The 27035-nt window shown below is 65.8% G+C and overlaps 3 protein-coding genes across 7 annotated transcripts in view; 1 reads left to right on the top strand and 2 right to left on the bottom strand.

Moving 5' to 3' along the window:
• Positions 1 to 7267, bottom strand: part of LOC118701231 (venom factor-like) — a 29814-nt gene extending 22547 nt beyond the window's left edge. Inside the window, exons 1-11 of the mRNA XM_036405860.2 lie at positions 7070 to 7267; positions 6024 to 6216; positions 4165 to 4324; positions 3564 to 3634; positions 3363 to 3457; positions 3197 to 3279; positions 3008 to 3098; positions 2400 to 2502; positions 1868 to 1988; positions 1359 to 1474; positions 546 to 692 (exon numbers count right to left, since the gene is read on the bottom strand). Coding sequence (XP_036261753.1) covers positions 546 to 692; positions 1359 to 1474; positions 1868 to 1988; positions 2400 to 2502; positions 3008 to 3098; positions 3197 to 3279; positions 3363 to 3457; positions 3564 to 3634; positions 4165 to 4324; positions 6024 to 6216; positions 7070 to 7176 — 1287 coding nt within the window. The 5' untranslated portion in view covers positions 7177 to 7267. The remainder of the gene's footprint in view (positions 1 to 545; positions 693 to 1358; positions 1475 to 1867; positions 1989 to 2399; positions 2503 to 3007; positions 3099 to 3196; positions 3280 to 3362; positions 3458 to 3563; positions 3635 to 4164; positions 4325 to 6023; positions 6217 to 7069) is intronic.
• Positions 7268 to 10740: 3473 nt separating this feature from the next.
• Positions 10741 to 20521, bottom strand: LOC118701236 (uncharacterized). Of its 5 annotated transcripts, none has more exons than XM_054518409.1 (4): positions 17490 to 20521; positions 15785 to 16204; positions 13811 to 14069; positions 13471 to 13622 (listed from the first exon to the last, which is right to left on the bottom strand). In XM_054518409.1, the coding sequence occupies exons 1-3, from the start codon at positions 20160 to 20162 to the stop codon at positions 13812 to 13814; spliced, it is 3351 nt and encodes a 1116-aa protein (XP_054374384.1). In that variant the 5' UTR covers positions 20163 to 20521; the 3' UTR covers positions 13471 to 13622; position 13811. The 5 variants fall into 5 exon arrangements, with proteins under 5 accessions (XP_036261760.2, XP_054374384.1, XP_054374386.1 ...); XM_054518411.1 differs by having other exon boundaries at positions 17504 to 20521; XM_054518410.1 differs by having other exon boundaries at positions 13472 to 13622; positions 15785 to 16344; positions 17490 to 20520.
• A 1290-nt stretch (positions 20522 to 21811) lies between these two features.
• LOC118701229 (very-long-chain enoyl-CoA reductase-like) lies at positions 21812 to 26239 on the top strand (the record flags this gene model as incomplete). Its single annotated transcript, XM_036405858.2, has 4 exons — positions 21812 to 22876; positions 24352 to 24403; positions 25053 to 25097; positions 26136 to 26239. Coding segments are annotated over exons 1-4 (402 nt in total), but the record flags the coding sequence as incomplete, so codon positions are not given.
• Between the last annotated feature and the right edge of the window lie 796 nt (positions 26240 to 27035).

Genomic DNA, 27035 nt, shown 5'->3' with positions numbered 1-27035 from the left:
ATAAAGGCCTTGGCCACCATAAAGGGCTTGGCCACCATAGAGGGCTTGGCCACCATAGAGATCATGGCCACCATAGGGGCTCCATAAAGGCCTTGGCCATCATGGAGGGCTTGGCCATCATGGAGGACTTGGCCCCCAGAGAGGTTCCATAGAGGCCTTGGCCACCATAGAGGTTCCATGGAGGTCTTGGCCACCATAAAGGGCTTGGCCATCATGGCAGTCTTGACCACCATAGAGATCTTGGCCATCATGGAGGCCTTGGCCACCATAGGGGCTTCATAAAGGTCTTGACCACCATAGAGGGCTTGGCCACCACAGAGGTTCCATAGAGGTCTTGGCCATCATGGAAGTGTGTTGGTTATCATGGAGATTTTGGCCACTATGGAGGTCTCTGGCCATCTTGACCACCACAGTGCACTGACCATCACGAATGTCCAGTCCTGCTGTCCTGAGCCGTGGTCATCACCACCTCAGCCACCTCAAGCCCCGGTCACCTCCCCAGCCCTGGGCCACCCTGGTGAGGTGACAGCGGTGTCCCCACTCACGGTGATGGGGACGCTGTCCCTGGTGGCCGGCATGTTGAGGACCATCCTGGCCGTGCCATCGCCCCGCGTGGACACCTGGCCCTGGAAGCCATCGGCCTCGACTCTGACACGCGACGCTGGGGACCCGTCAGGGTTGGTGACATAAACCTGGAGGGGACACCAGGGGATTGGTGACATAAACCTGGAGGGGACACCAGGGGATTGGTGACATAAACATGGAGGGCACACTGAGGGATGGTGACATAAACCTGGAGGGGACACCAGGGGATTGGTGACATAAACATGGAGGGCACACTGAGGGATGGTGACATAAACCTGGAGGGGACACCGGGATTGGTGACATAAACCTGGAGGGGACACTGAGGGACTGGAGGGATGTGGGAGTGAGGGAAGGGACACTGGGAAGGGGTGGTGACACTGGGGACAATGACACTGGGAAGGGGTGGTGACACTGGGAAGGGACACTGGGAAGGGGTGGTGGCACTGGGGACAATGATACCGGGAAGGGGTGGTGATACCGGGAAGGGGTGGTGGCACTGCAAAGGGACACTGGGAAGGGGTGGTGACACTGGGAAGGGGTGGTGACACCAGGAAGGGGCGGTGGCACTGCAAAGGGACACTGGCACCAGCAAGTGCCACCCCAGGGACACGGGGACAGCTCACGGTCCCCAGCCCCTCTCAGGTGACACAGGGACATCACCCAGGCACCGACTCCTCCTCCAGCCCCAGCTGTGCCCTGTCCCCGCCCCAGGACACCCCGTGGGTCCCTGTGCCACCACCCTGGGCCACCGCTGTCCCCAAGATGTCACCAACCATGAGGTCAAAGGGCATCCCCGGCTTGAAGTACTTGGGGGTGCGGGTGAAGTGGATGCTGTAGGGGGACGTCACGATCTTGATGTCACTAAGCTGGGCCTCCACCATGTCACTGCCTGTGGGGACACCGCGGCGGCCGTGTCACCTCCGGGCCCTGTCCCCACCCCAGGTGTCCCCCATCCTCACTGTCCCTGTCCCCTCACTGTCCCCCTGCCACCCTCCATGTCACTGCCTGTGGGGACACCGTGGCGGCCGTGTCACCTCCAGTCCCTGTCCCAGGTGTCCCCCATACTCACTGTCCCTTTCCCCTCACTGTCCCCTGCCATCTGCTGTCCCTGTCCCCTCGTTGTCCCTGTCCCCTGTGTCCCCCCACTGTCCCTGTCCCCTCACTGTCCCCCTGCTGTCCCTGTCCCCCCATGTCCCCCCATGTCCCCCCATGTCCCCCCATGTCCCCCTGCTGTCCCTGTCCCCCCATGTCCCCCCGTGTCCCCCCGTGTCCCCGCACAGACCCGACTCGGTGATGACGGTGACAGTGACATAGAGGGAGTGTCCCACCAGCTCCTGGGGCTTGGGGAAGCGCTCACGCAGATGAGCCATGGACAGCAGGACGTCAGCGTCACCGTTCTGCACCTGGGGACACATTGGGGACACATTGGGGACAGGGTTAGGGACAGCAGGACGTCAGCGTCACCGTCCTGCACCTGGGGACACATTGGGGACACATTGGGGACAGGGTTAGGGACAGCAGGACGTCAGCGTCACCGTCCTGCACTTGGGGACATGGTTGGGGACATGGGGACAGGGTTGGGGACAGGGTTAGGACAGGGCTGGGGACAGGGACAGGGACAGTGCCAGGCTCACCGGGACAGGGCTGGGGACAGGGACAGTGGCAGTGCCAGGCTCACCGGGACAGGGCTGGGGACAGGGACAGTGGCAGCGTTGGGGACAGGGACAGTGGCAGTGCCAGGCTCACCGGGACAGGGCTGGGGACAGGGACAGTGGCAGCGTTGGGGACAGGGACAGGGACAGTGCCAGGCTCACCGGGATGCGCTGCAGGGACTGGGGGATGCTCTTCCTCTCATCGTCCACCATGACCCCAAACAGGACAAAGGCCATCCCGTCCACTTTCCTCCCGTACAGGTACCTGGGGACAGCCACCGTGTCACCGTGTCACCGTGCCACCCTGTCACCCTGTCACCCTGTCACTGTGTCACTGTGTCCCCTGCACATCCCCGTTACAGCCATTCCTCTCCCCACAGGTACTGGGGACAGCCACCCTGTCACCGTGCCATCCTGTCACCGTGCCACCCTGTCACCGTGCCATCCTGTCACCGTGTCACCCTGTCACTGTGTCACTGTGTCACTGTGTCCCCATGTCCCCATGCTGCCACCCCTGTCCCTGCCATCCCACCCCTGTCACCATCACCAATGTCACCCCATGTCCCCATGTCACCCCATGTACCCATGCTGCCACCCCATCTCTGTCGTCCCATCCCTGCCACCACCACCGATGTCCCCAAGCCACCCCGTGTCCCCATCGTGCCACCCCCAGGGCCACCAGCCAAGCCCAGCTGTCCCCTGTCCCCCCCACACAGCTGTGACCCCAGAGGGGACACTGTTGTCCCCAAAAAGGGACATTTTGGTGTCACCTGGCCTGGATGGACACCTTGAAGTCCTGCTGGCGGTCGATGTAGAGGAACTTCTTCTCAGGAATCAGGGACACCTCGAAGCTGGGCAGCACTGCGGGGTGACATCGGTGACACCGGTGACACGGTGACACCGCCACCCCTTGGGGACAGCCCCCGATGTCCCCAAGGCCACCCTCACCCCTCACCCACCGTATTCCTTGACCTCGAATTTGGTGCTGAAATCCTGCTCCGGAGAATCCTCGAATTTGGCCGAAATCGTCCACATGCCCAAGCTGGGGGAGGTGACAGGGAGGTGACAGGGAGGTGACAGTGCCAGGGGTGTCCCCAGGCCACCGCAGGGGACGGTGACACCCACCTGATGACCTCGGGCAGGTTGTGGGTGAGGGACAGGATCCCGTTTTTGGTCGGGGACGACACCAGGACTTGTTTGATGATGACGTTGTCGGGCGTCTGAGGGGACACGCGGGTGGCACCGTGTCACACCTGTGTCACCCACCCGTGTCACCCACCCGCGTCACACCCGTGTCACCCACCCGTGCCACCCCAGGGCACTCACCTTGACCTCCACGGTGACCGTCTTGGCCACCGGCTGCATGAGGTGGTTCACGGTGAAGAGGCGGCAGAGCACTGGGAGGGGACACAGGGGACAAGGTCAGGGGACACAGGGGACACGTGGGGACAGCCAGCACTGGGAGGGGACACAGGGGACTGGGAGGGGACAAGGTGAGAGGGGACAAGGGGGACAAGGTGAGGGGACAACATGAAGGGACACAGGGGACAAGGAGAGAGGGGACACAGGGGACACGTGGGGACAGCCAGCACTGGAGGGGACACTGGGGACTGAGAGGGGACACAGGGGACAAGGGGAGCAGAGGGGGACCTGAGGGACAAGGGAGGGGACACAAGGGACAAGGTGAGGTGACAACATGAGGGGACACGGGGGACAAGGTGAGGTGACAACGTGAGGTGTCCCCACAGTGTCCCAATCCCTTCGGTGTCCCCATCCCCTCCAATGTCCCCAGCTGTCCCCGCACTGTCCCCAGCTGTCCCTGCAGTGTCCCCATGTCCCCAGCTGTCCCAGCACTGTCCCCAGCTGTCCCCGCAGTGTCCCCGCAGTGTCCCCAGCTGTCCCCAGGTGTCCCCAGGTGTCCCCTCACCGGTGCTGCCCGGGGTGTAGATGGGTTTGTCGGTCTGCACGAAGATGTGGCCGCTCTGCAGGGACACCAGCAGCACCTTCTCCAGTGTCACCGCGCCCACCCGCGCTGTCACCGCCACAAACTGCTTCCCTGGCGCCTGCGGCAGCGCCTTGGCTGGCACCTGGGGACAGGGGGACAGGGGACACTGGGGATATGGGGACACTGGGGACAGTGGGGACATTGGGGACATTGGGGGGACAGTGGGGACAGTGGGGACAGGGGGACATGGGGACACTGGGGACACTGGGGACACTGGGGGGATTGGGGACAGGGGGGACAGCAGGGACAGCGGGGACACTGGGGATATGGGGACACTGGGGACAAGGGGGACATTGGGGACACTGGGGACATGGGGACACTGGGGACAGTGGGGACAGTGGGGACATTGGGGACATTGGGGACACTGGGGACGGGGGGACACTGGGGACAGTGGGGACATTGGGGACATGGGGACACTGGGGATATGGGGACAAGAGGGACATTGGGGACACTGGGGACATGGGGACACTGGGGATATGGGGACACTGGGGACACTGGGGACATCTGTGGGGACAGGAGACAATGAGGACATTGGGGACATTGGCGACACTGGGGACATCTGTGGGGTCACCTGGAGGAGACCACCCTGCTGTCCCCAGCAGTGACCACCCCAAGGACACCAGGACTGACCACTGTCCCCAGCAGTGACCACTGTCCCCAGCAGTGACCATCCCACTGTCCCCAGGACTGACCACTGTCCCCAGCAGTGACCATCCCACTGTCCCCAGCAGTGACCACTGTCCCCAGCAGTGACCATCCCGCTGTCCCCAGCAGTGACCATCCCACTGTCCCCAGGACTGACCACTGTCCCCCCCCCGGCCATTCCCCACCCCCGCTCAGGGTCAGTTCCCGTTTCCCGTCCTGGGCAGTGACCGCAGGGACAGTGACCCGTGCTGGTCACCAGGGGGGTGGCACTGACCAGAGAGGGGACAGTGACCCGTGCTGGTCACCAGGGGGGTGGCACTGACCAGAGAGGGGACAGTGACCCGTGCTGGCCACCAGGGGGTGACACTGACCGGGGGGGGGGACACTGCCCAGGGGGATGGCAGTGACCAGGGGGAGGTGACAGTGACCAGAAAGGGGTGGTGGCAGTTACCAGAAGGGGACAGTGACCAGAAGGGGGTGGTGACACTGACCAGAAAGGGGAGGTGACCCCGTACCTTGATGGTGGCACTGACCAGGGGGGTGACAGTGACCAGAGGGAGGTGACACTGTACCTTGATGGTGGCACTGATCGGGGAATGGTGACACTGACCAGAGGGGTGTGGTAACAGTGACCAGGGGATGGTGGCACTGACCAGGGCATGGTGACAGTGACCAGGGGTGGTGACAGTGACCAGGGCATGGTGACAGTGACCGTACCTTGATGGTGGCACTGACCGTACCTTGATGGTGGCACTGACCGTACCTTGATGGTGGCCATGGCCAGGGCATGGTGACAGTGACCAGGGGATGGTGGCACTGACCAGGGCATGGTGGCACTGACCATACCTTGATGGTGACAGTGACCAGGACACGGTGACAGTGACCAGGACATGGTGGCACTGACCAGGGCATGGTGACAGTGACCAGGGCACGGTGACAGTGACCGTACCTTGATGGTGGCCGTGGCCAGGGGATGGTGACAGTGACCAGGACACGGTGACAGTGACCGTACCTTGATGGTGACAGTGACCGTACCTTGATGGTGGCCGTGGCCAGGGCATGGTGACAGTGACCAGGGGTGGTGACAGTGACCAGGGGTGGTGACAGTGACCAGGACACGGTGACAGTGACCGTACCTTGATGGTGGCCGTGGCCATCATGCCCTGCTCCGGGCTCAGCTCCACGTTGGTCCGGAACAGGACCTGGCGCTTCTGGGGGAAGTCCTGGACCAGCAGCAGGGCCTGGGTGGCCGCGGTCACCCCGGGGGCCTCCAGGAGCACCCGCTCGTCCGTCTCCAGCCGCAGCACGGCCGGGGTCACCATGGTCACCCTGGGGACAGCCAGGGGCTGGCCGGGGCTCGGGGGGCACGGGGCACAGGAACCCCGGAACCTGCCCCGAAACCCCAAAATCTGCCCCGAAAAATACCTAGGGGACCTCAGAAACACCAAAATCTGCCCCAAAACCCCAAAATCTGCCCCGAAAAATACCTAGGGGACCTCAGAAACACCAAAATCTGCCCCAAAACCCCAAAATCTGCCCCAGAAACACCTAGGGGACCTCAGAAACCCCAAAATCTGCCCCAAAACCCCAAAATCTGCCCCAAAAACCCCAAAATCTGCCCCAGAAACACTTTGGGAACCTCAGAAACACCAAAATCTGCCCCAAAAACCCCAAAATCTGCCCCAAAAACACCTTGGGCACCTCAGAGCAACCAGAAAACCCAAAATCTGTCCCCACAGCACCCATGGGTGGGAGGGGTCCCAAAAAGGGGATTCCATGGGGGTCCCGTTGTTTGGTGGTCTCACGGATGGGTGGGTGGGGGTCCCATGGGTGGGGGTGGGTTGGGGTGGGGGTCCCATGGGTGGGGGTGGGTTGGGGTGGGGGTCCCATGAGGGTCCCATGGGTGGGGTTGGGGGTCCTATGGTTTGGGGGGTCCCATGGACAATGGGGTGGGGGTCCCATGGGTGGGGTTGGGTTTGGGGTGGGGGTCCCATGGGTGGGGTTGGGGTGGGGGTCCCATGGGTGGGTTTGGGGTGGGGTCCCATGGGTGGGGTTTGGTTGGGGGTTCCATGGGTGGGGTTTGGGTGGGGGTCCCAATGAGGGTCCCATGGGTGGGGATGGGGTTTGGGGGGGGTCCCATGGGTGGGTTTGGGTTTGGGGGGGGGGGTCCCCAGTGTCTCACAGCTCAGCGCGGGCGGGGGTCCCGAGCAGCGCCAGGAATCCGAGGAGGAGGAAGAGGCGAGGATGAGGATGAGGAGGGTGAGGAGGGGGCAGCGCCGGAGCCCCCATGGCCGCAGGGAGGGGGCGGCGACAGCGACAGCGACAGCGACGGCGACAGCGACGGCGACAGCGACGGCGACAGCGACGGCGACAGCGACAGCGACAGGGACAGGGACAGGGACAGGGACAGGGACAGGGACGGCGACGGCGACAGCGACAGGGACAGCGACAGCGACAGGGACACCGGTGGGGGGGGGGGGGGTCCCTTGTCCCTTTATGGGGGCGGCCCCGGGGGGGTTATTGGGTAACCCGAGCCCCGCCCCCACCCATGGGAGGGGTCAGGGTGGGGGTGGGGGGTGGGGGAGGGGGGGCTCCGGCCACTTCCAGCCACCCCCGGCCACCTTTGGTCACTTTTGGTCACCTCCAGCCACCCCCGGCCACCCTTTGGTCACCCCCGGCCACCTTTGGTCACTTTTGGTCACCCCCGGCCACCTCCGGCCACTTTTGGTCACTTTCGGCCGCCTGTTGTGGGTCTGGGGGTGACACCTTGGGGACCCTGGTGACAAAGGAGGAGTGGGGGGGGCTCCGGCCACCTCCGGCCACCTGCGGCCACCTGTGGTCACTCCCGGTCACTCCCGGCCACCTGTGGTCACCTGCGGCCACCTTTGGTCACCCCCGGCCACCTTCGGCCACCTGCAGCCACTGCGGCCGCCTGTTGTGGGTCTGGGGGTGACACCTTGGGGACCCTGGTGACAAAGGAGGAGTGGGGGGGGCTCCGGCCACCTCCGGCCACCTGCGGCCACCTGTGGTCACTCCCGGTCACTCCCGGCCACCTGTGGTCACCTGCGGCCACCTTTGGTCACCCCCGGCCACCTTCGGCCACCTGCAGCCACTGCGGCCGCCTGTTGTGGGTCTGGGGGTGACACCTTGGGGACCCTGGTGACAAAGAGGGAGTGGGGGGGTTCCGGCCACCTCCGGCCACCTGCGGCCACCTGTGGTCACTTTCGGCCACTTTGGTCACCTCCGGCCACTCCCGGCCACCCCCGGCCACCTGCGGCCACCTTTGGTCACTCCCGGCCACCTGTGGTCACCTTCTGTCACCTGCGGCCGCCTGTTGTGGGTCTGGGGGTGACACCTTGGGGACCCCGGTGACAAAGGAGGGGGGGGGTGGGGGGGGGGGGGGTGGGGGAGGTGGCAGCGGTTGGGGTGGGGGAGGGGCGAGGCGGGGTGGGGGAGGGGCGGGGCGGCCGCTCCTCATTTCGGGGAAGGAGCGGGCGCGGGGCCAGCGCGGGGCTTGCGACACCGCGGGGACAGCGCGGGGACAGCGGGGACAGCGGGGACAGTGGGGGGACAGTGGGGACAGTGGGGACAGTGGGGGACAGCGGGGACAGCGGGGACAGCGGGGACAGTGGGGACAGTGGGGACAGCGGGGACAGTGGGGGACAGTGGGGACAGTGGGGACACCAGGGGACAGCGGGGACAGTGGGGACAGCGGGGACAGCGGGGACAGTGGGGACAGCGGGGACAGCGGGGACAGCGGGGACAATGGGGACAGTGGGGACAGTGGGGGGACAGCGGGGACAGCGGGGACAGCGGGGACAATGGGGACAGCGCGGGGACAGCGGGGACAGCGGGGACAGCGGGGACAGTGGGGGACAGCAGGGAGGGACAGGGGACATCAGGGACACCAGGGGACAGCGCGGGGACAGCGGGGACAGCGGGGACAGTGGGGGACAGTGGGGACAGAAGGGGACAGTGAGGGACAGTGAGGAACAGAGGGGGACACAGGGACAGGAGGGGACAGCGGGGGACAACAGGACACACAAGGGGACAGCGTGGGGACATCAGGGACAGCGGGGGATGTGGGGAACATGAGGGGACAGTGGGGACATCAAGGAGGGACAGGGGACATGAGGGACACCAGGGGACATCAGGGACAGTGGGGGATGTGGGGAACATGAGGGGACAGCGGGGACAGCGTGGGGACAGCGCGGCGGGGAGGGGACACCTGGGGTGGGGGGACATCAGGGGACAGCGAGGGACATCAGGGGACATCAGGGGACAGGGAGGGGACAGCGGGGAGAGAGCTGGGGATGGCCCGAGGGACGGGGAGGGGACACTGGGGGTGGCACTGGGGTGGCACTGGGGACATTGGGGGACAAGTGGGGACATTGGGGACACCGGGGGACAATTGGGGACACTGGGGGACGAGTGGGGTGGCACTGGGGAGGCACTGGGGACAGCCAGAGGACATTGGGTGACACTGGGATGGCAGTGGAGGGGCCCTGGGGGACACTCGGGGTGGCACGAGGGACACAGGGGGACACTGGGGACACTGAGGGGACACTGGGGACACTGGGGACATTGAGATGGCAGTGGGGGACATTGGGGGACACTGAGGGGACAGCGGGGACAGCCACTGTGTCCAGGCCACCTGGATCCCTCCTGGGCACACCTGGGCACACCTGGGGACATCTGGGGACACCTGTGCACACCCATTTGAGGAGGGGGCAGGAATAGACCCCAAAAGGGGGGTTCAGACCCCATTTGGGGAGGGATCCCAAATCCCATTTGAGGAGGGGTGCCACACCCGATTTGGGGAGGGGTCCCAAACCCAGTTTCGGGAGGGGTCCCAAACCCAATTTGGGTTCACAAACCCCATCTGGGGAGGGGTCCCACACCAGATTTAGGGTCCCAAATCCCACTTGGGGAGGGGTCCCAAACCCAATTTGGGGTCCCAGACCCCATTAGGGAAGGTTCCCACACCCGATTTGGGGAGGGGTCCCATAACCAATTTAGGGTCCCAAGCCACATCTGGGGTCCCAAACCCAATTTGGGGTCCCAAACCCAATTTGGGGAGGGGTCTCAAACCCCATGTGGGGAAGGGTTCCCAAACCCCATTTGGGGAGGGGTCCCAGACCCCATTTGGGGAGGGGTCCCATAACTGATTTAGGGTCCCAAACCCCATTTGGGGTCCCAAATCCCATTTGGGGAGGGGTCCCAAACTCGATTTGGGGAGGGGTCACAGACCCCATGTGGGGAGGGGTCCCACACCCGATTTAGGGTCCCAAACCCCATTTGGGGAGGGGTCCCATAACCGATTTGGGGTCACAAACCCAATTTCGGGAGGGGTCCCAGATCCCATTTGGGGAGGGGTCCCAGAGCCGATTTAGAGTCCCAAACCCCATTTGGGGAGGGGTCCCAAACCCCATTTGGGGTCACAAACCCCATTTGAGGAGGGGTCCCAAACCCGATTTCGGGTCCCAAACCCCATTTGGGGAGGGGTCCCAGATCCCATTTGGGGAGGGGTCCCAAACCCGATTTAGGGTCCCAAACCCCCTTTGGGGAGGGGTCCCAGACCCGATTTCGGGTCCCAAACCCCATTTGGGGAGGGGTCCCAAACCCGATTTCGGGTCCCAAACCCCATTTGGGGAGGGGTCCCAGCCCCCATTTGGGGAGGGGTCTCCCCATGCCCATTTCTGGGGGGTTTTCAGCCCCCGTTTGGGGGCCCGCACACCCCGGGGTGGGGAGGGGTCCCTGTGTCATTTGGGGAGGGGGCAAATGTGGCCCCCCCCCCCTCTGTGCCCCACCCCAAATCCCCGACGCCCCCTCCCCAAATAAAGCAGACCCCGCTTGGGTTTTAGGGTTTTTTAATCTCGGCCCCTTTTCCGGGCGGTTTCACCCCAAAAAATCCGCGAGGGCCCCGCCCCTCCCCTCCCCCCCCACCCCCCGAGCCGCCCGCGGCCCCCCCGCCCCCCCCCCAATGAAGGATGAGGGGGGGGGACCCCAAAAAGGGGGGGAGGGGATGTGGGGACCCCTCCCCTAAATGCAGCCCTGGGGGGGGGACCCCAAAATGGGGGGAGGGGGGCGTGGGGACCCCCAAATTGGGGGGGGGTCAAGGACACCCAAAGACCCCCAAAATTGGGGACAAGGACAACCAGAGACCCCCAAAACTGGGGGACAGAGACACCTGGGGACCCCAAAATTGGGGGGGTCAAGGACACCCAAAGACCCCCAAAATTGGGGGGGGGGGGAGGGGGTTAAGGATACCCGGGGACCCCAAAATTGGGGGCAAGGACAACCAGAGACCCCCAAATTTGGGGGACAAGGACACCTGGGGACCCCAAAATTGGGGGTGAAGGACACCTGGGGACCCCCAAAATGGGGGGGAAAGAGGCACCCAGAGACCCCCAAAATGGGGAGGGGTCAAGGACACACCAAGACCCCCAAAACTGGGGGTGAAAGACACCTGGGGACCCCAAATTTGGGGGACAAGGACACCTGGGGACCCCCAAAATGGGGGGGGTCAAGAACACCTGGAGACCCCCCAGGACCCCAAAAATGGGGAGGGGTCTTCAGGTGTCCTTGACCCCCAAAATGGGGGGGGACAAGAACACCCAGAGACCCCCAAAATTGGGGACAAGGACACCTGGAGACCCCAAAATTGGGGGTGAAGGACACCTGGGGACCCCCAAAATGGGGGAGGGGGAAAGTGGGGACCCCTAAATTGGGGGGGACAAGGAGACCTGGAGACCCCAAAATGGGGGGGGGGGGGGAAGAAAACCTGGGGACCCCCAAAATGAGGGGGGTCAAGAAGACCTGGAGACCCCCAGGACCCCAAAAATGGGGGGGGTGAAAGACACCTGGGGACCCCAAATTTGGGGGATAAGGACACCTGGGGACCCCCAAAATGGGGGGGGTCAAGAACACCTGGAGACCCCCAGGACCCAAAAAATGGGGAGGGGTCTTCAGGTGTCCTTGACCCCCAAAATAGGGGGGACAAGAACACCCAGAGACCCCCAAAATGGGGGGGGACAAGGACACCTGGAGACCTGGACACCCCAAATTTGGGGGACGGGGACACCCAGAGCAGAGGGGGGGGGGCAGGACACCCCAAAACCCCCCAGGACACCTTGGGGGTGACCCCAAAACCCCCCTGAGATCGGGGACAGGGACACCCCAAAACCCCCTGAGACAGCGGGGTGACCCCAAAACCACTTGGAGCTCCGAGACTGGAGACAAGAGCACCCCAAAACCCCTGAGAATGGGGACAGGGACACCCCAAAAACCCCCGGGATGGCAGGGAGACCCCAAAACCCCCCTGAGCTCTGAGACTGGGGACAAGGACACCCCAAAACCCCCCGGGACAGTGGGGTGACCCCAAAACCCCCTGAGATCGAGGACAAGGACACCCCAAAACCCCCCGGGACAGTGGGGTGACCCCAAAACCCCCTGAGATCGAGGACAAGGACACCCCAAAACCCCCTGAGACAGTGGGGTGACCCCAAAACCCTGGGAACAAGCGGGTGACCCCAAAACCCCCTGAGCTCGGGGACAAGAACACCCCAAAACCCCCTGAGACAGTGGGGTGACCCCAAAACCCCTCAGGGCTCTGAGGTCGGGACAAGAACACCCCAAAACCCCCCGGAATGGTGGGGTGACCCCAAAACCCCTCAGGGCTCTGAGACTGGGGACAGGGACACCCCAAAACCCCCGGGACAGCGGGGTGACCCCAAAACCCCTGTGAGCTCTGAGACTGGAGACAAGAGCACCCCAAAACCCCCCGGGATGGTGGGGTCACCCCAAAATCCCTTGGAGCTCTGAGACTGGGGACAGGGACACCCCAAAACCCCCCGGGACAGCGGGGTGACCCCAAAACCCCTCAGAGCTCTGAGCTCGGGGACAGGAACACCCCAAAACCCCTCAGGGCTCTGAGACTGGGGACAGGGACACCCCAAAACCCCCGGGACAGTGGGGTGACCCCAAAACCCCTCAGGGCTCTGAGGTCGGGACAAGAACACCCCAAAACCCCCCGGGACAGTGGGGTAACCCCAAAACCCCCCAGGACAGCGGGGTGACCCCAAAACCCCTGTGAGCTCTGAGACTGGAGACAAGAGCACCCCAAAACCCCCCGGGATGGTGGGGTGACCCCAAAACCCCTCAGAGCTCTGAGCTCGGGGACAGGGACACCCCAAACCCCCGGGACAGCGGGGTGACCCCAAAACCCCCCTGAGCTCGGGGACAGGGACACCCCAAACCCCCCGAGGAGGAGGAGGAGGAGCCCAGCGGGATCCCCCCAGCGCCAGGGGCTGTTCCAGGGGGTCCCCCCCGAGTCCGCACCCCCCGGGGGGGTCTGGGGGTCCCTATGGGGGCAGGATCTGCTCCAGGAGGGGTTTGGAGGCGGGCGGGATCCGGTCCGGGAATTTGACCTCGAACTCGATGACGAGGTCACCGCGCAGCTCCGGGGAGCGGGGCAGGGGCAGCCCCTCCCCGGGGACGCGGCGCTTGACCCCCGGCTTGAGCACGTCCTGGAACACCATGGGGATGGAGCGGCCATCGAGCGTGGGGACGGTCACCGTGCAGCCACACAGAGCCTGGGGGGACACGGGGACACGTCAGGGACATGGGGACATTCCATGTCCTGGAACACCATGGGGATGGAGCGGCCATCGAGCGTGGGGACGGTCACCGTGCAGCCACACAGAGCCTGGGGGGACACGGGGACACGGGGACAGGTCAGGGACAGAGGGACACGGGGGACAAGGGGACATGAGGACATTCCATGTCCTGGAACACCATGGGGATGGAGCGGCCATCCAGGATGGGGACGGTCACCGTGCAGCCACACAGAGCCTGGGGACACGTCAGGGACACGTCAGGGACAGGTCAGGGACAGAGGGACACAGGAACAGGTCAGGGACAGGTCAGGGACATGGGGACACAGGGGACATTCCATGTCCTGGAACACCATGGGGATGGAGTGGCCATCCAGGATGGGGACGGTCACCGTGCAGCCACACAGAGCCTGGGGGGACACGGGGACACGGGGACAGGTCAGGGACAGAGGGACACGGGGGACATTGGGACGCATCAGGGACATGGGGACATTCCATGTCCTGGAACACCATGGGGATGGAGCGGCCATCGAGCGTGGGGACGGTCACCGTGCAGCCACACAGAGCCTGGGGGGACATGGGGACACGGGGACAGGTCAGGGACAGAGGGACACAGGGACAGGTCAGGGACAGGGGACACAGGAACAGGTCAGGGACAGGGGACATGTCAGGGACATGGGGACGTCAGGACATGTTAGGGTCATGGGGACAGGTCAAGGACACGTCAGGGACATGGGGACAGGTCAGGGACAGGGAACACAGGGACAGGTCAGGGAAGGGGACAGGGGCACACATCAGGGACAGGGGGACACAGGGGACATGGGGACAGATCAAGTACACAGGGACACAGGGCACGCAAGGGACCCATCAGGGACAGGTCAGGTACAAAGGGACATGGGGGACATGGGGGACACGGGGGACACGGGGACAGGTCAGGGACACGGGGGACACGGGGGACAGGTCACCGACAGGGGACAGAGTGGACATGTCAGCGCTGGGCCAAGGGACACCCCCAGCATGGCCCCAGAGTGACACCAGAGTGACCCCGAGTGACCCCCAGAGTGACCCCAGAATGACCCCAGAGTGACCCCAGAGTGACCCCCAGAGTGACCCCAGAGTGACCCCAGAATGACCCCAGAGTGACCCCTTGGCCACCCATTGTGTCCCCCCACCCAAGCTGTCCCACCTGTGACGTCCCCCCTGGTGTCCCCACCCGTGTCCCCACTGCCACCAACCCAACCCTGATGTCCCCAACACCACCCAGCCCAGTCCTGATGTCCCCATCTGACGTCCCCACCACCACCCACCACCCCATGTCCCCACCATCACCCACCCCTTGATGTCCCTACCAAGACCACCCCATCTCCAGCGTTCCCACCAACACCAGCCTCTGATGTTCGCACCAAGCGCACCCCATCTCCAATGTCCCCCTGCCAACCACCCTCCATGTCCCCACTGTCACCCATCTCCAACATCCCCACCAAGCCCACCCACCCATTGATGTCCCCACTGTCACCCATCTCCAACCTCCCCACCAAGCCCACCCACTCCCTGATGTCCCCACCAAGCCCACCCCATCTCCAATGTCCCCACTGCCACCCAGCACCACCCACCGCTCATGATGTCCCCACCAAGTGCACCCCATCTCCAACATCCCCACCAATCCCACCCACCCTCCATGTCCCCACTGTCACCCATCTCCAAGGTCCCCACCAATCCCACCCACGCCGATGTCCCCACTGTCACCCATCTCCAAAGTCCCCACCAATCCCACCCACGCCGATGTCCCCACTGTCACCCATCTCCAAGGTCCCCACCAATCCCACCCACGCCGATGTCCCCACTGTCACCCATCTCCAACGTCCCCACCAATCCCACCCACCCTCCACGTCCCCACTGTCACCCATCTCCAAGGTCCCCCCCAATCCCACCCACGCCGATGTCCCCACTGTCACCCATCTCCAAGATCCCCACCAATCCCACCCACGCCGATGTCCCCACTGTCACCCATCTCCAACGTCCCCACCAATCCCACCCACGCCGATGTCCCCACTGTCACCCATCTCCAAGGTCGCCACGAATCCCACCCACCCTGATGTCCCCACTGTCACCCATCTCCAACGTCCCCACCAATCCCACCCACGCCGATGTCCCCACTGTCACCCATCTCCAAGGTCCCCACCAATCCCACCCACCCTGATGTCCCCACTGTCACCCATCTCCAAGATCCCCACCAATCCCACCCACGCCGATGTCCCCAGTGCCCCCGGGGCCGCGCTGACCTCGCGCAGGCTGATCCTGGCCGGGTAGACGATGTCGGAGCCGTCACGCCGGAACACGTCGTGCGGCTTGTCCTTGAGCACGAACACCACGTCGGCCGGGATGTTGTTGGGCGTCTGGTCGCCCTCCTTGGGGAAGGTGATCTTGGTGCCCTCCTTCCATCCCCTCTTCACCTCGATGGTCAGGATCTTGTCCTCGTTCCTCACCGTCTTCCCGTCGGGGCCCAGGCGCTTGTGGGAGATCTTCATCTTCTTGGTGCAGCCGCTGTAGATCTCCTCCAGCGACACGCGCAGCTCGTGCAGCACGGGCGGGTCCTGCTTGCGGCCCTCGCCGCCCCGGCCCCGCGGGAAGCTGACGCTGCCGAATCCCCCCACGTGGAAGGTGTTGAAGGTCTCGTCGCCGTCCTCATCGTCGCCGTTGCGCTGCACGAAGAAGGTGTCGAAGGGGTTGCGCCCGTCGAAGAACTCGGCGAACATGGCGTGCGGGTCGCCGCGGAACGTGTAGGTGAAGGTGGGCCCGTTGGAGCCCCCCGGCCCGGGCGTGGGGGCTCCCCCTTTCAGCCCTGGCGGATTTTGGGGCGTTGGGAGGAAGGTGGGGAAGGCGCCCATCAGCCCCTCCCCGCCCCCGGCCGCGGGGAGAGCCGCGGGCAGGGCAGGGCAGGGCCGGGGCGTGGGGCAGGGCCAGGGCGTGGGGAACCGTGGGGAACCGGTTCTGCCCGTGGCGCCGACGCCGCTGACGGTCCCGGACGGGCCCCAACAGGCCCAGCCGGCTCCAGCGGGTCCCCCCCGGCACCGCCCCGGCGCCCTCCCGGCCCCCCCCGGGCACTGCCAACCACGCGGGGTGCCCGGCCCAGAGCCCCCTCCCCGTGTGCCCCTCTCGGAACCACCCGAGCCCTGAGCCCACCCTCCTGCGTGCGCCCACCGCCCCCAGCCGCCGATCCTGGCACTGGCACCTGGCACTGGCACCTGTCCTCGCTGTCCCCTGCCCCCCTCACCTGTCTGTGTCACCTGTCCCCTCACCTGTCTTCACCCCGTGTCCCCCTCACCTGTCCCTGTCAGCTGTCCCCTCGCCTGTCCCCCTCACCTGTCCCTGTCAGCTGTCCCCTCGCCTGTCTTCACCCCGTGTCCCCCTCACCTGTCCCTGTCAGCTGTCCCCTCGCCTGTCCCCCTCATCTGTCCCCCTCACCTGTCTTCACCCCGTGTCCCCTTCATCTGTCCCTGTCACCTGTCCCCCTCACCTGTCTTCACCCCCCGTCCCCCTCACCTGGTCCTGTCACCTGTCCCTGTCACCTGCCCCCCTCACCTGTCCCCACCCTCTCACCCCCTCACCTCCCTGGCTGTCACCTCCAAGCCCCCCCACCCCTCACTCTCCCCCCAGTCTCCTCTTCAGCCCCCCACCCTCACCCCCCACCTGCCCCTCCCGTGCTCACAGACCCCCTCCCCACCTAATCCTGGACCCCCTGACCCCCTCATTGCCCCTTCCGTGCCCCCCAGACCCCCTCCCCATCTGCCCCCGAGCTCCCTCCCCATCTACCCCAGACCCTCTCATCCCCTCTCTGCCCATCCCGTGCCCCCCGGACCCCTCCTCACCTACCCCCTCACTCCTCCTGTGCCCCCCAGACCCCTCCTCACCAACCCCCTCACCCCCTCCCGTGCCCCCCAACCCCCTGCCCTGCCCCCGGGCCGTCCCCCCGGTGCCGCCGCTCACCCTCCTCCCCGTACTTGTCGAAGATCTCCCGTTTCTTGGGGTCGCTGAGCACGTCGTAGGCCTCGGCCACCTCCTTGAAGCGCTGCTCGGCCCCCGGGGACCGGTCCTTGTCCGGGTGGCAGCGCAGCGCCTGCCGCCGGTAAGCGCGGCGGATGTCGGCGGCCGAGGCCCCCCGGGACAGCCCCAGCGTGCGGTAATAATCCTTGCCCATGGCCGCCCCCGCTGCTCTGGCACCGGGCACGGCGAGGATCCGCGGGACGGGCACGGGGAGGGAGCCCCGAGGGGCGGGGGGGGACGGGGAGGGACCGGGGAGGGACCGGGATGGGGAGGGAGGGACCGGGATGGGGAGGGATGGAAAGGGATGGAAAGGGATGGAGAAGGATGGGGAGGGACCGGGATGGGGAGGGAGGGATGGGGAGGGATGGGGAGGGACAGGGGAGGGACCGAGGAGGGATGAGAGGGACGGGGAGGGACCGGGAGGGATCGGGGAGGGACCGGGGATGGAGCGGGGATGGAGCGGGGAGAGGAATGGACCAGGGGGGACCAGGGAGGGTCGGGGATGGAGCGGGGACTGGGGATAGAGCGGGGAGGGACCGGGGAGGGATCGGGGAAGGACCGGGGAGGGACCGGGGATGGATGGGGATGGATGGGGATGGAGCGGGAAGGGACCGGGGAATGGATGCAGAGAGGGATGGGGATGGAGCGGGGATGGAGCGGGAAGGGACCGGGGATGGATGAGGATGGAACACGCAGGGACTGGAGAGAGACCTCGAAGGGACCGGGCAAAAACCGGGGAATGGGTGGGGATGGAGCGGGGATGGACAGGGAGAGGGAAGGACCGGGGAGGGACCGAGGATGGAGCGGGGATGGATGGAGATGGAGCGGGAAGGGACCGGGAGAGGGAACGGGGGAGAGACCGGAGATGGACCGAGAGATGGAGGGGGAGAGGGCTGGACCGGGGAGGGACCGGGGAGGGACCGGGAGAGGAGCGGAGGGGACGAGGAGGGGTCGGGAGAGGGCGCGAGGGCAGATGGGCGGAGGAACCGGGAGAGGCACCGGGGCAGGAGCCAGGGAGGGACCGGGAGGGGATCGGGAAGGAGGGAGGGAGACGGGACGGGGAGGGACCGGGGGGAACGGGACGGGAGCGGGATGGGAACGGGGATGGACCGAGGGTAACAGGGATGGGAACGGGGAGGAACCGGGGATGGGAACGGGGAGGAACCGGGGATGGGAACAGGGAGGAACCGGGGATGGGATCGAGGGAGGGACCAGGAGGGGATCGGGAAGGAGAGAGGGAGACGGGACGGGGGGAACAGGGATGGGAACGGGGATGGGAACGGAGATGGGAACGGGGATGGGAACGGAGATGGGAACGGGGATGGGAACGGAGATGGGAACGGAGATGGGAACGGAAATGGGAATGGAGATGGGAACGGGGATGGGAACGGGATGGGAACGGGGATGGGAATGGGGATGGGAACGGGATGGGAATGGGGATGGGAACGGGGATGGGAACGGGGATGGGAATGGGATGGGAATGGGATGGGAACGGGGATGGGAACGGAGATGGGAACGGAGATGGGAACGGGGATGAGAACGGGGATGGGAACGGGATGGGAACGGGGATGGGAACGGAGATGGGAACGGGGATGGGAACGGGGATGGGAACGGGGATGGGAACGGAGATGGGAACGGGGATGGGAATGGAGATGGGAACAGAGATGGGAACGGGGATGGGAACGGAGATGGGAACGGGGATGGGAACGGGGATGGGAACGGGGATGGGAACGGGGATGGGAATGGGGGAGGGACCGGGGGAAGCGGGGATGGACCGGGGAGGGAAACACGGGGATGGGAAGGGGACGGGAACGGGATGGGAACGGGGAGGAACCGGGGATGGGAACGGGGAGGGAAACAGGGATGGACCGGAGGGAGCGGGGATGGGAATGGGATGGACACAGGGACAGGGGTGGACATGGGGACATAGGGGGATATGGGGACATGGGGACAGGGAGGACATGGGGACACTGGGACATGGGGACATGGGGACCAGAAGGACATAGGGACATGGGGGGACATGGGGACACAGAGACAAAGGACACGGGTGGACATGGGGACATGGGGACGACATGGGAACACGGCTATTGGCCACCTGGGGACAGGTGGGCAAGGGGACATGGAGGTACAGGACATGGGGACAGGGAGGACAAGGGGACAAGGGGACACAGGACATGGAGACACGGGGAGACATGGGGACAGGGAGGACATGGTGACACAGGACATGGGGACACAGGACATGGTGACACAGCGACATAGGACACATGGGCACAGGACGTGGGGACACAGGACACGGGACATGGGGACATGGGGACACAGGGGGACACGGGGGGACAGGACATGGGGACTGGGAGGACACAGGGGGACAGGGAGGACATGGGGACACAGGATGTGGGACATGGGGGGACATGGGGACATGGGACACGGGACATGGGACAGGGAGGACATCGGGGACATGGTGACGCGGCTATTGGACACCTGGGGACAGGTGGCTAAGAGGAGATGGGGACAGGGGACATGGGGGACATGGGGACATGGGACATGGGGACACAGGACATGGGGGACATGGGGGGATATGGGGACATAGGACACAGGACATGGGGGACATGGGGACATGGGACATGGGGACACAGGACGTGGGGACACAGGACATGGGACATGGGGACACGGGACATGGGGACAAGGCTATTGGACACCTGGGGACAGGTGGCCAAGGGGACATGGGGACACAGAGAGGGACCGGCCCCCCCACCCCATTGTCCCCATGGCCAGGAGTCCCTATGGCTGCACAGTCACTGTGTCCCAAAGTGTCCCCTGGGTCCCAAAATGTCCCCTGGGTCCCAAAGCATCCCCATGCCCCCACAGTCACTGTGTCCCAATGTCCCAAAGTGTCCCCAAGCCCTGCCACATCCCCCTGGGCCTGTAGGGTCTGACCTACCCCACCCTGATCTGTGTCCCAGCGTGTCCCCACGGTGTCCCCATGCTGTCCCCATCCCCACAGTGTCCCCAGGGTGTCCCCATGGTGTCCCCAGGACCCTCCAGCCTGCCATGACCATCCCAGCCCCCCGTGACCCCCGAGTGTCCCCCCCATCCCTGGGGTGTCCTCCCCTGCCCCCCCCCCATTTCCTGAGCCCCTCTGTGACCCCTCAGGCCACACCCCCAGAACCCCCAGACCCTGCAGCCCCCTCGGACCCCCCCAAACTCCAGAGCCCCCCAGTCCCTGTGACCCCTCCATTCCTCACGGCCCCCTGCCCTCCATGGCCCCCCAGACCCCCTAAAACTCCTCAGATCCCCCAAACCCCACAGACCCCCAGTGCCTGTGACCCCCCCCCAAGTTCCTGTGAACCCCCCACCCTCCAAACCCCCCAGCCCCCATTTGACCCCCCCCAACCCCAGACCCCCCCATGACCCCGCCCCCCATGACCCCCCCAGACCCCCAAAACTCCTTGGACCCCTCAAACCCCACAGACCCCCGAGTCCCCTGGGACCCCTCCCAGTCCCCATGACCCCCCCCTACCCTCCAAACCCCCCAGCCCCCCTTTGACCCCCCCATAACCGCCCAGAGCCCATGCGGTCTTTGCCCCGCCCCTGACGCGAGCCCATTGGCTGATATGACACCACTCCACCCTCCGCCCCGCCCCCTCCGCGCTCCCATTGGCTGCACTCTCCGTCACTCCATGCCCCGCCCCCGCCCTCTCATTGGCGGATTCCCCCTCGGGCGTTCGCGTTGCCGCGGCAACCAGCGCGGCGGGAAAGGGGCGAGCGCGCGGGCGGGACCGCCGCCTTCCGATTGGCCGCGCCGAGCCACGCGCGCGGCGCCGATTGGCTGAGCCCCAGGCCCCGCCCCCCGGCGGGCCTGAGGGGGCGGGTCACGTGGGGGCGGCGGGGGCGGCGGGAGCGGCGGAGCGGAGCGGCCATGAAGCACTACGAGGTGAGGCGGCCGCGCTGCCCGCGGCCCGGGCCGGACACCGACACCGGAGAGGCCCCGAGCCTCCGGCGCCGCCGGTCCCGCACGGCGCCATCGCGGCGGCCCCGCGGAACCCGCGCGTTCCGCCCTGGGGCAACCGGGACGCGCTGTGCGCATGCGCGGTGGGCGTCGCGATGTGCGCATGCGCGTCACGGAGCGACGGCTGTGGGCGGCGGGGCGGAGTTTTGTCCGAAGGGGGCGGGGTCTCGGGGGATGGGCGGGGTCTTGTGAAGAGGGGCGGGGCTTGTGGTCCCCGTGCTCTCGGTGGTCCCGGAGGGTCCCGGAAGGTTCTGGAAGGTCCCGGAGGGTCCCGGGCCGCCCCCGCGGTCGCAGCAGGGCCCTGAGGGGCCGCGGTGACCCCGGAACGATCCTGCTGTCACCCCTCGAGCGCCATTGTCACCGTCACCGTGCTCCGGGGTGGCTCCAGGGCACGGCTCCGGTGGCCCACGGAGCTGTCACTGTCACCTGCCCCCCGTGGCAATGTCACCTCCCCAGTGTCACCTCGCCAGTGTCACCCTCTTCCCCGTGGCAGTGTCACCCCCGCCCCCCCCAGTGTCACCTGCCCCCATGGCAGTGTCACCCTTCCAGTGTCACCTCCTGCAATGGCAGTGTCACCTCCCCAGTGCCACCTCCAGGGCCACCACGGGGCCACCGCCAGAGCCACCCCTGGGCCACCCCAGGGCCACCATGGGGCCACCACGGGGCCACTTCCAGGGCCACCACGGGGCCACCTCCTGGGCCACCACGAGGCTGCTCCAGGGCCACCTTCAGGGCCACCACAGGGCCACCAGGTGCCACCATGGGGCCACCACAGAGCCACTTCCAGGGCCACCTCCAGGGCCACCTGGTGCCAAACCCGGGCCACCACAGGGCCACCACCTGGCCACCTATGGGGCCACCTCCAGGGCCACCCCTGGGCCGCCCCAAGGCTACCCCAGGGCCACCATGGGGCCACCTCCACGGCCACCCCCGTCCACTCCAGGGCCACCCCCGGGCCACCACGGGGCCACTGCCAGGGCAACCTCTGTCCACTCCTGGACCACCTCCAGGGCCACCCTGGGGCCACCTCCAGGGCCACCAGGGGCCACCAAATGCCACCGGGGGGGGGGGGGGTGTTTATATTTAGCGGCCGCGGGGCCGATCGGGTTTCGGGTTTCGGGCCATGGAGGTGGCGGTGGCGCCCCGCGGGGGTGGCCCGGTGGTGGCCCCGGGGGTGGCCGCGGGGGTGGCCCCGGTGGCCGTGGCCGGGCTGTGGCCCCCGGTGGCCCCTCCCGGGAGGCGGCCCCGGAAAGCGGCGCTGCTCTTCTTCGAGGTGGAGATCCTGGATGCCAGGACCAGGGACAAGCTGTGCTTCCTGGACAAGGTACACAGGGGGACACGAGGGGACACGAGGGGACAGCAGGAGGACACAGGGGACGGGGGGGACAGGGGGATGTGGGGACATGGGGGGACAGGGACATAGGGGAACATGGAGGGACAGGGGGACATGAGGGGGCACAGGGACATGGGGACATGGGGGGACATGGGGACAGCAGAGGGGCAGAGGGGGACAGGAGGACATAGGGGGACACGGGGGGACATGGGGACAGCAGAGGGGGACAGGAGGACATAGGGGGACAGGGGGACATGGGGGGACAGAGGGGAACAGGGACATAGGGGAACATGGGGGCACAGGGGGACATGGGGACTCGGGGGACACAGGGGGGCATGGAGGGGCAGGGGGACATGGGCATATGGGGGGACATGGGGACAGCAGGGGGACAGGGCGATACGGGGACATCAAGAGGAGACAGGGGGACAGCACAGGGACATGGGGACAGGGGGATATGGGGACATGGAGTCATGGGGGGACACGGGGACAGCAGGGGGCATGGGGATATCGGGGGGACATGGGGGGACAGGGGGACACAGGGACATGGTCACAGCAGGGGGACATGGGGGACACAGGAACAACACAGGGACAGGGGGACATGGGGGCATGGGGGGACAGGGGGTGGACATGAGGACACAGGGGGACATGGGGGACAGGGGGACAGCAGGGGGACACAGGGGAGCATGGGGGCATGGGGGGACAGGGGGAGGACATGAGGACACAGGGGGACATGGGGGACAGGGGGACACAGGGGAGCATGGGGGCATGGGGGGACAGCAGGAGACAGGAGGACACGGGGACATGGGGGGACTAAGGGACATGGGGACACAGCGGGGGCAGGCGGACATGGGGGCAGCAGGTGACATGGTGGGGACATGGGGGGACACGGGGACAGCAGGGGGGACGTGAGTACATGGGGGGCCAGGGGGACATGGGGACAGCAAGAGGGGATGGGGAGACATGGGGACAGGGGGGGACTAAGGGACATGGGGGGACAGCTGGGGGACAGGAGGGGAGAGGGGGACACAGAGGGACTGGGGATATGGAGGGACAGGGGGACAGCAGGGGGACAGGGAGGACATAGGGGAACATGGGGACACAGGGGGGACATTGGGGGACACAGGGGGATAGGGGGACAGGGGGACATGGGGACAACAGGGGGACAGGTGGGGACAGGGGGAATATGGGGGGGACACGGGGACATGGGGGGACATGGGGGGACATGGGGGACACAGGCAGGACATGGGGACAGTGCTTCAGGGGACACGGGGACAGCCCTGGAGGGGACATGGGCACATGGGGACAGTGCCATGAGGGGACGGGGTAGGCTGGCGCTGTCCCTGTCCCCTGAGTGTCCTCGCTGTCCCCAGGTGGGGCCTGGGAGGGGACAGGGGTGGCCTGGGAGGGGACAGGGGTGGCCTGGCGCTTGTCCCCGTGTGTCCCCTGAGTGCCATCGCTGTCCCCAGGTGGAGCCTCAGGCCACGGTGGCCGACATCAAAAACCTGTTCAGCAAGAGCCGTGAGTGGGGACAGGGAGGGGACAGGGACGGGGACAGGGACAGGGATGGGGACAGGGAGGGGACAGGGATGGGGGGGACAGGGATGGGGATGGGGACAGGGATGGAGAGGGAGACAGGGGACAGGGGGGACATGGGGACATGGGATGGGGACAGGAAGGGGACAGGGAACAGGGGGCAGGGACAGGGAGGGGGATGGGGGACAGAGGGGACAGGGATGGGGACAGAGGGACAGGGGTGCGGACAGGGAGGGGACAGGGGACAGGGAGAGGGGATAGGGACAGGGGGACAGGGGGGACTGGGGACCGAGGGGATGGATGGGGACAGGGGACACAGGGACAGAGATATGGGGACAGGAACAGGAGGACAGAGATGGGGACAGGAGAGGGGACATGGGGGACATGGGGAGAGGGACAGGGGAGGGGACAGGGCTGGGGACAGGGATGAAGATGGGGATCCTCAGTGTGCCTGGGACAGGTCACTGAGCCATGGGGACATGTCACCAGGCCATGTCACCGTGTCACCAGGCCATAGGGGCCTCCTTGTCCCTGTCCCCTCTGTGGCTGTGTCCCCACAGTGCCACTGTCCCTGTCCCCATGGTGCCACCCCCACTGTCCCCGGTGTCACTGTCCCTGTCCCTGTGTCCCGCAGATCCCCAGTGGTACCCAGCGAGGCAGTCCCTGCGCCTGGACCCCAGTGAGTGACACCGCTGTCCCCAATGTCCCTGCTGTCCCCAGGGCTGTTCCCAAGGTGTCCCCAGGTGTGTCCCCAGGTGTCCCTAGCTGTCCCCCAGGTGTCCCTAAGGGATGTCCCCCAATGTCCCCAACGTGTCCCCTAGCGATGTCCCCAGCTGTCCCCAGGAATGTCCCCAGGTACCCCCCAGATGTCCCCAAGCTGTCTCCGACTGTCCCCAGGGGTGTCCCCAGGTGTCCCCCAATGTCCCCAGGCATCCCCAGGGGTGTCACCAGGTGGGTCCCAGATGTCCCCAAGCTGTCCCTAGGGATGTCCCAAGCTGTGCCAGGTGTGTCCCCAGGTGTGTGCCAGGTGTGCCCAGACGTGTGCCAGACATGTGCCAAGTGTGTGCCAGGTGTGCCAGGTGTCCCTCGGGATGTGCCCAGGTGTGTCAGCTGTGCCCCCCAGGTGTGCCCCAGGTATGTGCCAGGTGTGCCCAGGTACCCCCCAGGTGTGCCCAGGGATGCCCCAGGTGTGCCAGGTGTGTGCCCAGGTGTGCCAGGTGTCCCTAGGGATGTTCCCAGGTACCCCCAGGTGTGCCCCACGTACCCCCCAGATGTGCCCACATGTGTGCCAGGTGTGTTCCAGGTGTGTGCCAGCTGTGCCAGTCATGCCCAGGTGTGCCAGCTGTGTGCCAGCTGTGCCTGGCATGCCCAGGTGTGTACCAGGTGTGCCAGGTGTGTGCCAGGTGTGTGCCAGCTGTGCCAGTCATGCCCAGGTGTGTGCCCAGCTGTGCCCAGGTGTGTGCCAGGTGTGTGCCAGGCATGCCCAGGTGTGTGCCAGGTGTGTGCCAGCTGTGTGCCAGCTGTGCCCAGGTGTGGCCAGCTGTGCCAGGTGTGTGCCAGCTGTGCCCAGGTGTGTGCCAGGTGTGCCCAGGTGTGTGCCAGGTGTGCCCAGCTGTGCCAGGTGTGTGCCAGCTGTGCCCAGGTGTGCCCAGCTGTGCCCAGGTGTGCCAGGTGTGTGCCAGGTGTGCCCAGCTGTGCCCAGCTGTGCTCTCCGCAGAGGGGCGCTCTCTCAAGGACGAGGATGTGCTGCAGTCGCTGCCCGTGGGCACCACGGCCACGCTCTACTTCCGGGACCTGGGGGCGCAGATCAGCTGGGTCACGGTGAGGACACCTGGGTGTCGCACCTGAGTGTCACCTGTGTGTCACCTGTGTCACCTCCCTGTGTCACCCACTGTGTCACCTGTGTCACCTGTCTGTCACCTGTGTCAGCCCTGTGTCACCTGTGTCATCCCCTGTCACCCACTGTGTCACCTGTCTGTCACCTGTGTCACCTGTGTCACATGTGTGTCACCTGTGTCACACCTGAGTGTCACCTGTGTCACCTCCCTGTGTCACCCACTGTGTCACCTGTGTCACCTTCCGGGACCTGGGGGCGCAGATCAGCTGGGTCACGGTGAGGACACCTGGGTGTCACACCTGAGTGTCACCTGTGTCACCTGAGTGTCACCTGAGTGTCACCTGTGTGTCACCTGTGTGTCACCTGTGTCATCCCCTGTCACCCACTGTGTCACCTGTGTCACCTGAGTGTCACCTGTGTGTCACCTGTATCATCCCCTGTCACCTGTGTGTCACCTGTGTCACCTCCCTGTGTCACCTGTGTGTCACCTGTGTCATCCCCTGTCACCCACTGTGTCACCTGTCACCTGTGTGTCACCCCTGTGTCACCTGTGTGTCACCCCTGTGTCATCCCCTGTCACCCACTGTGTCACCTGTGTGTCACCCACTGTGTCACCTGTGTGTCACCCCTGTGTCCCCGTGTCCGTCTGTCGCTCTCTGTCCCTCTGTGCCTGCTCCTGGGTGTCCCATGTTCCCTGTGCTCACCTGTCCCAGCTGTCCCCTCTTACCTGTCCCTCGCCTGTCCCAGCTGTCCCCTCACCTGTCCCTCACCTGTCCCAGG

This window comes from Molothrus ater, unplaced genomic scaffold (assembly GCF_012460135.2).
Source record: "Molothrus ater isolate BHLD 08-10-18 breed brown headed cowbird unplaced genomic scaffold, BPBGC_Mater_1.1 matUn_MA167, whole genome shotgun sequence".
Lineage (NCBI taxonomy): Eukaryota > Metazoa > Chordata > Aves > Passeriformes > Icteridae > Molothrus > Molothrus ater.
The sequence above is the reverse complement of the archived record's forward strand: the minus strand, read 5'-3'. Positions and strand labels throughout refer to the sequence as shown.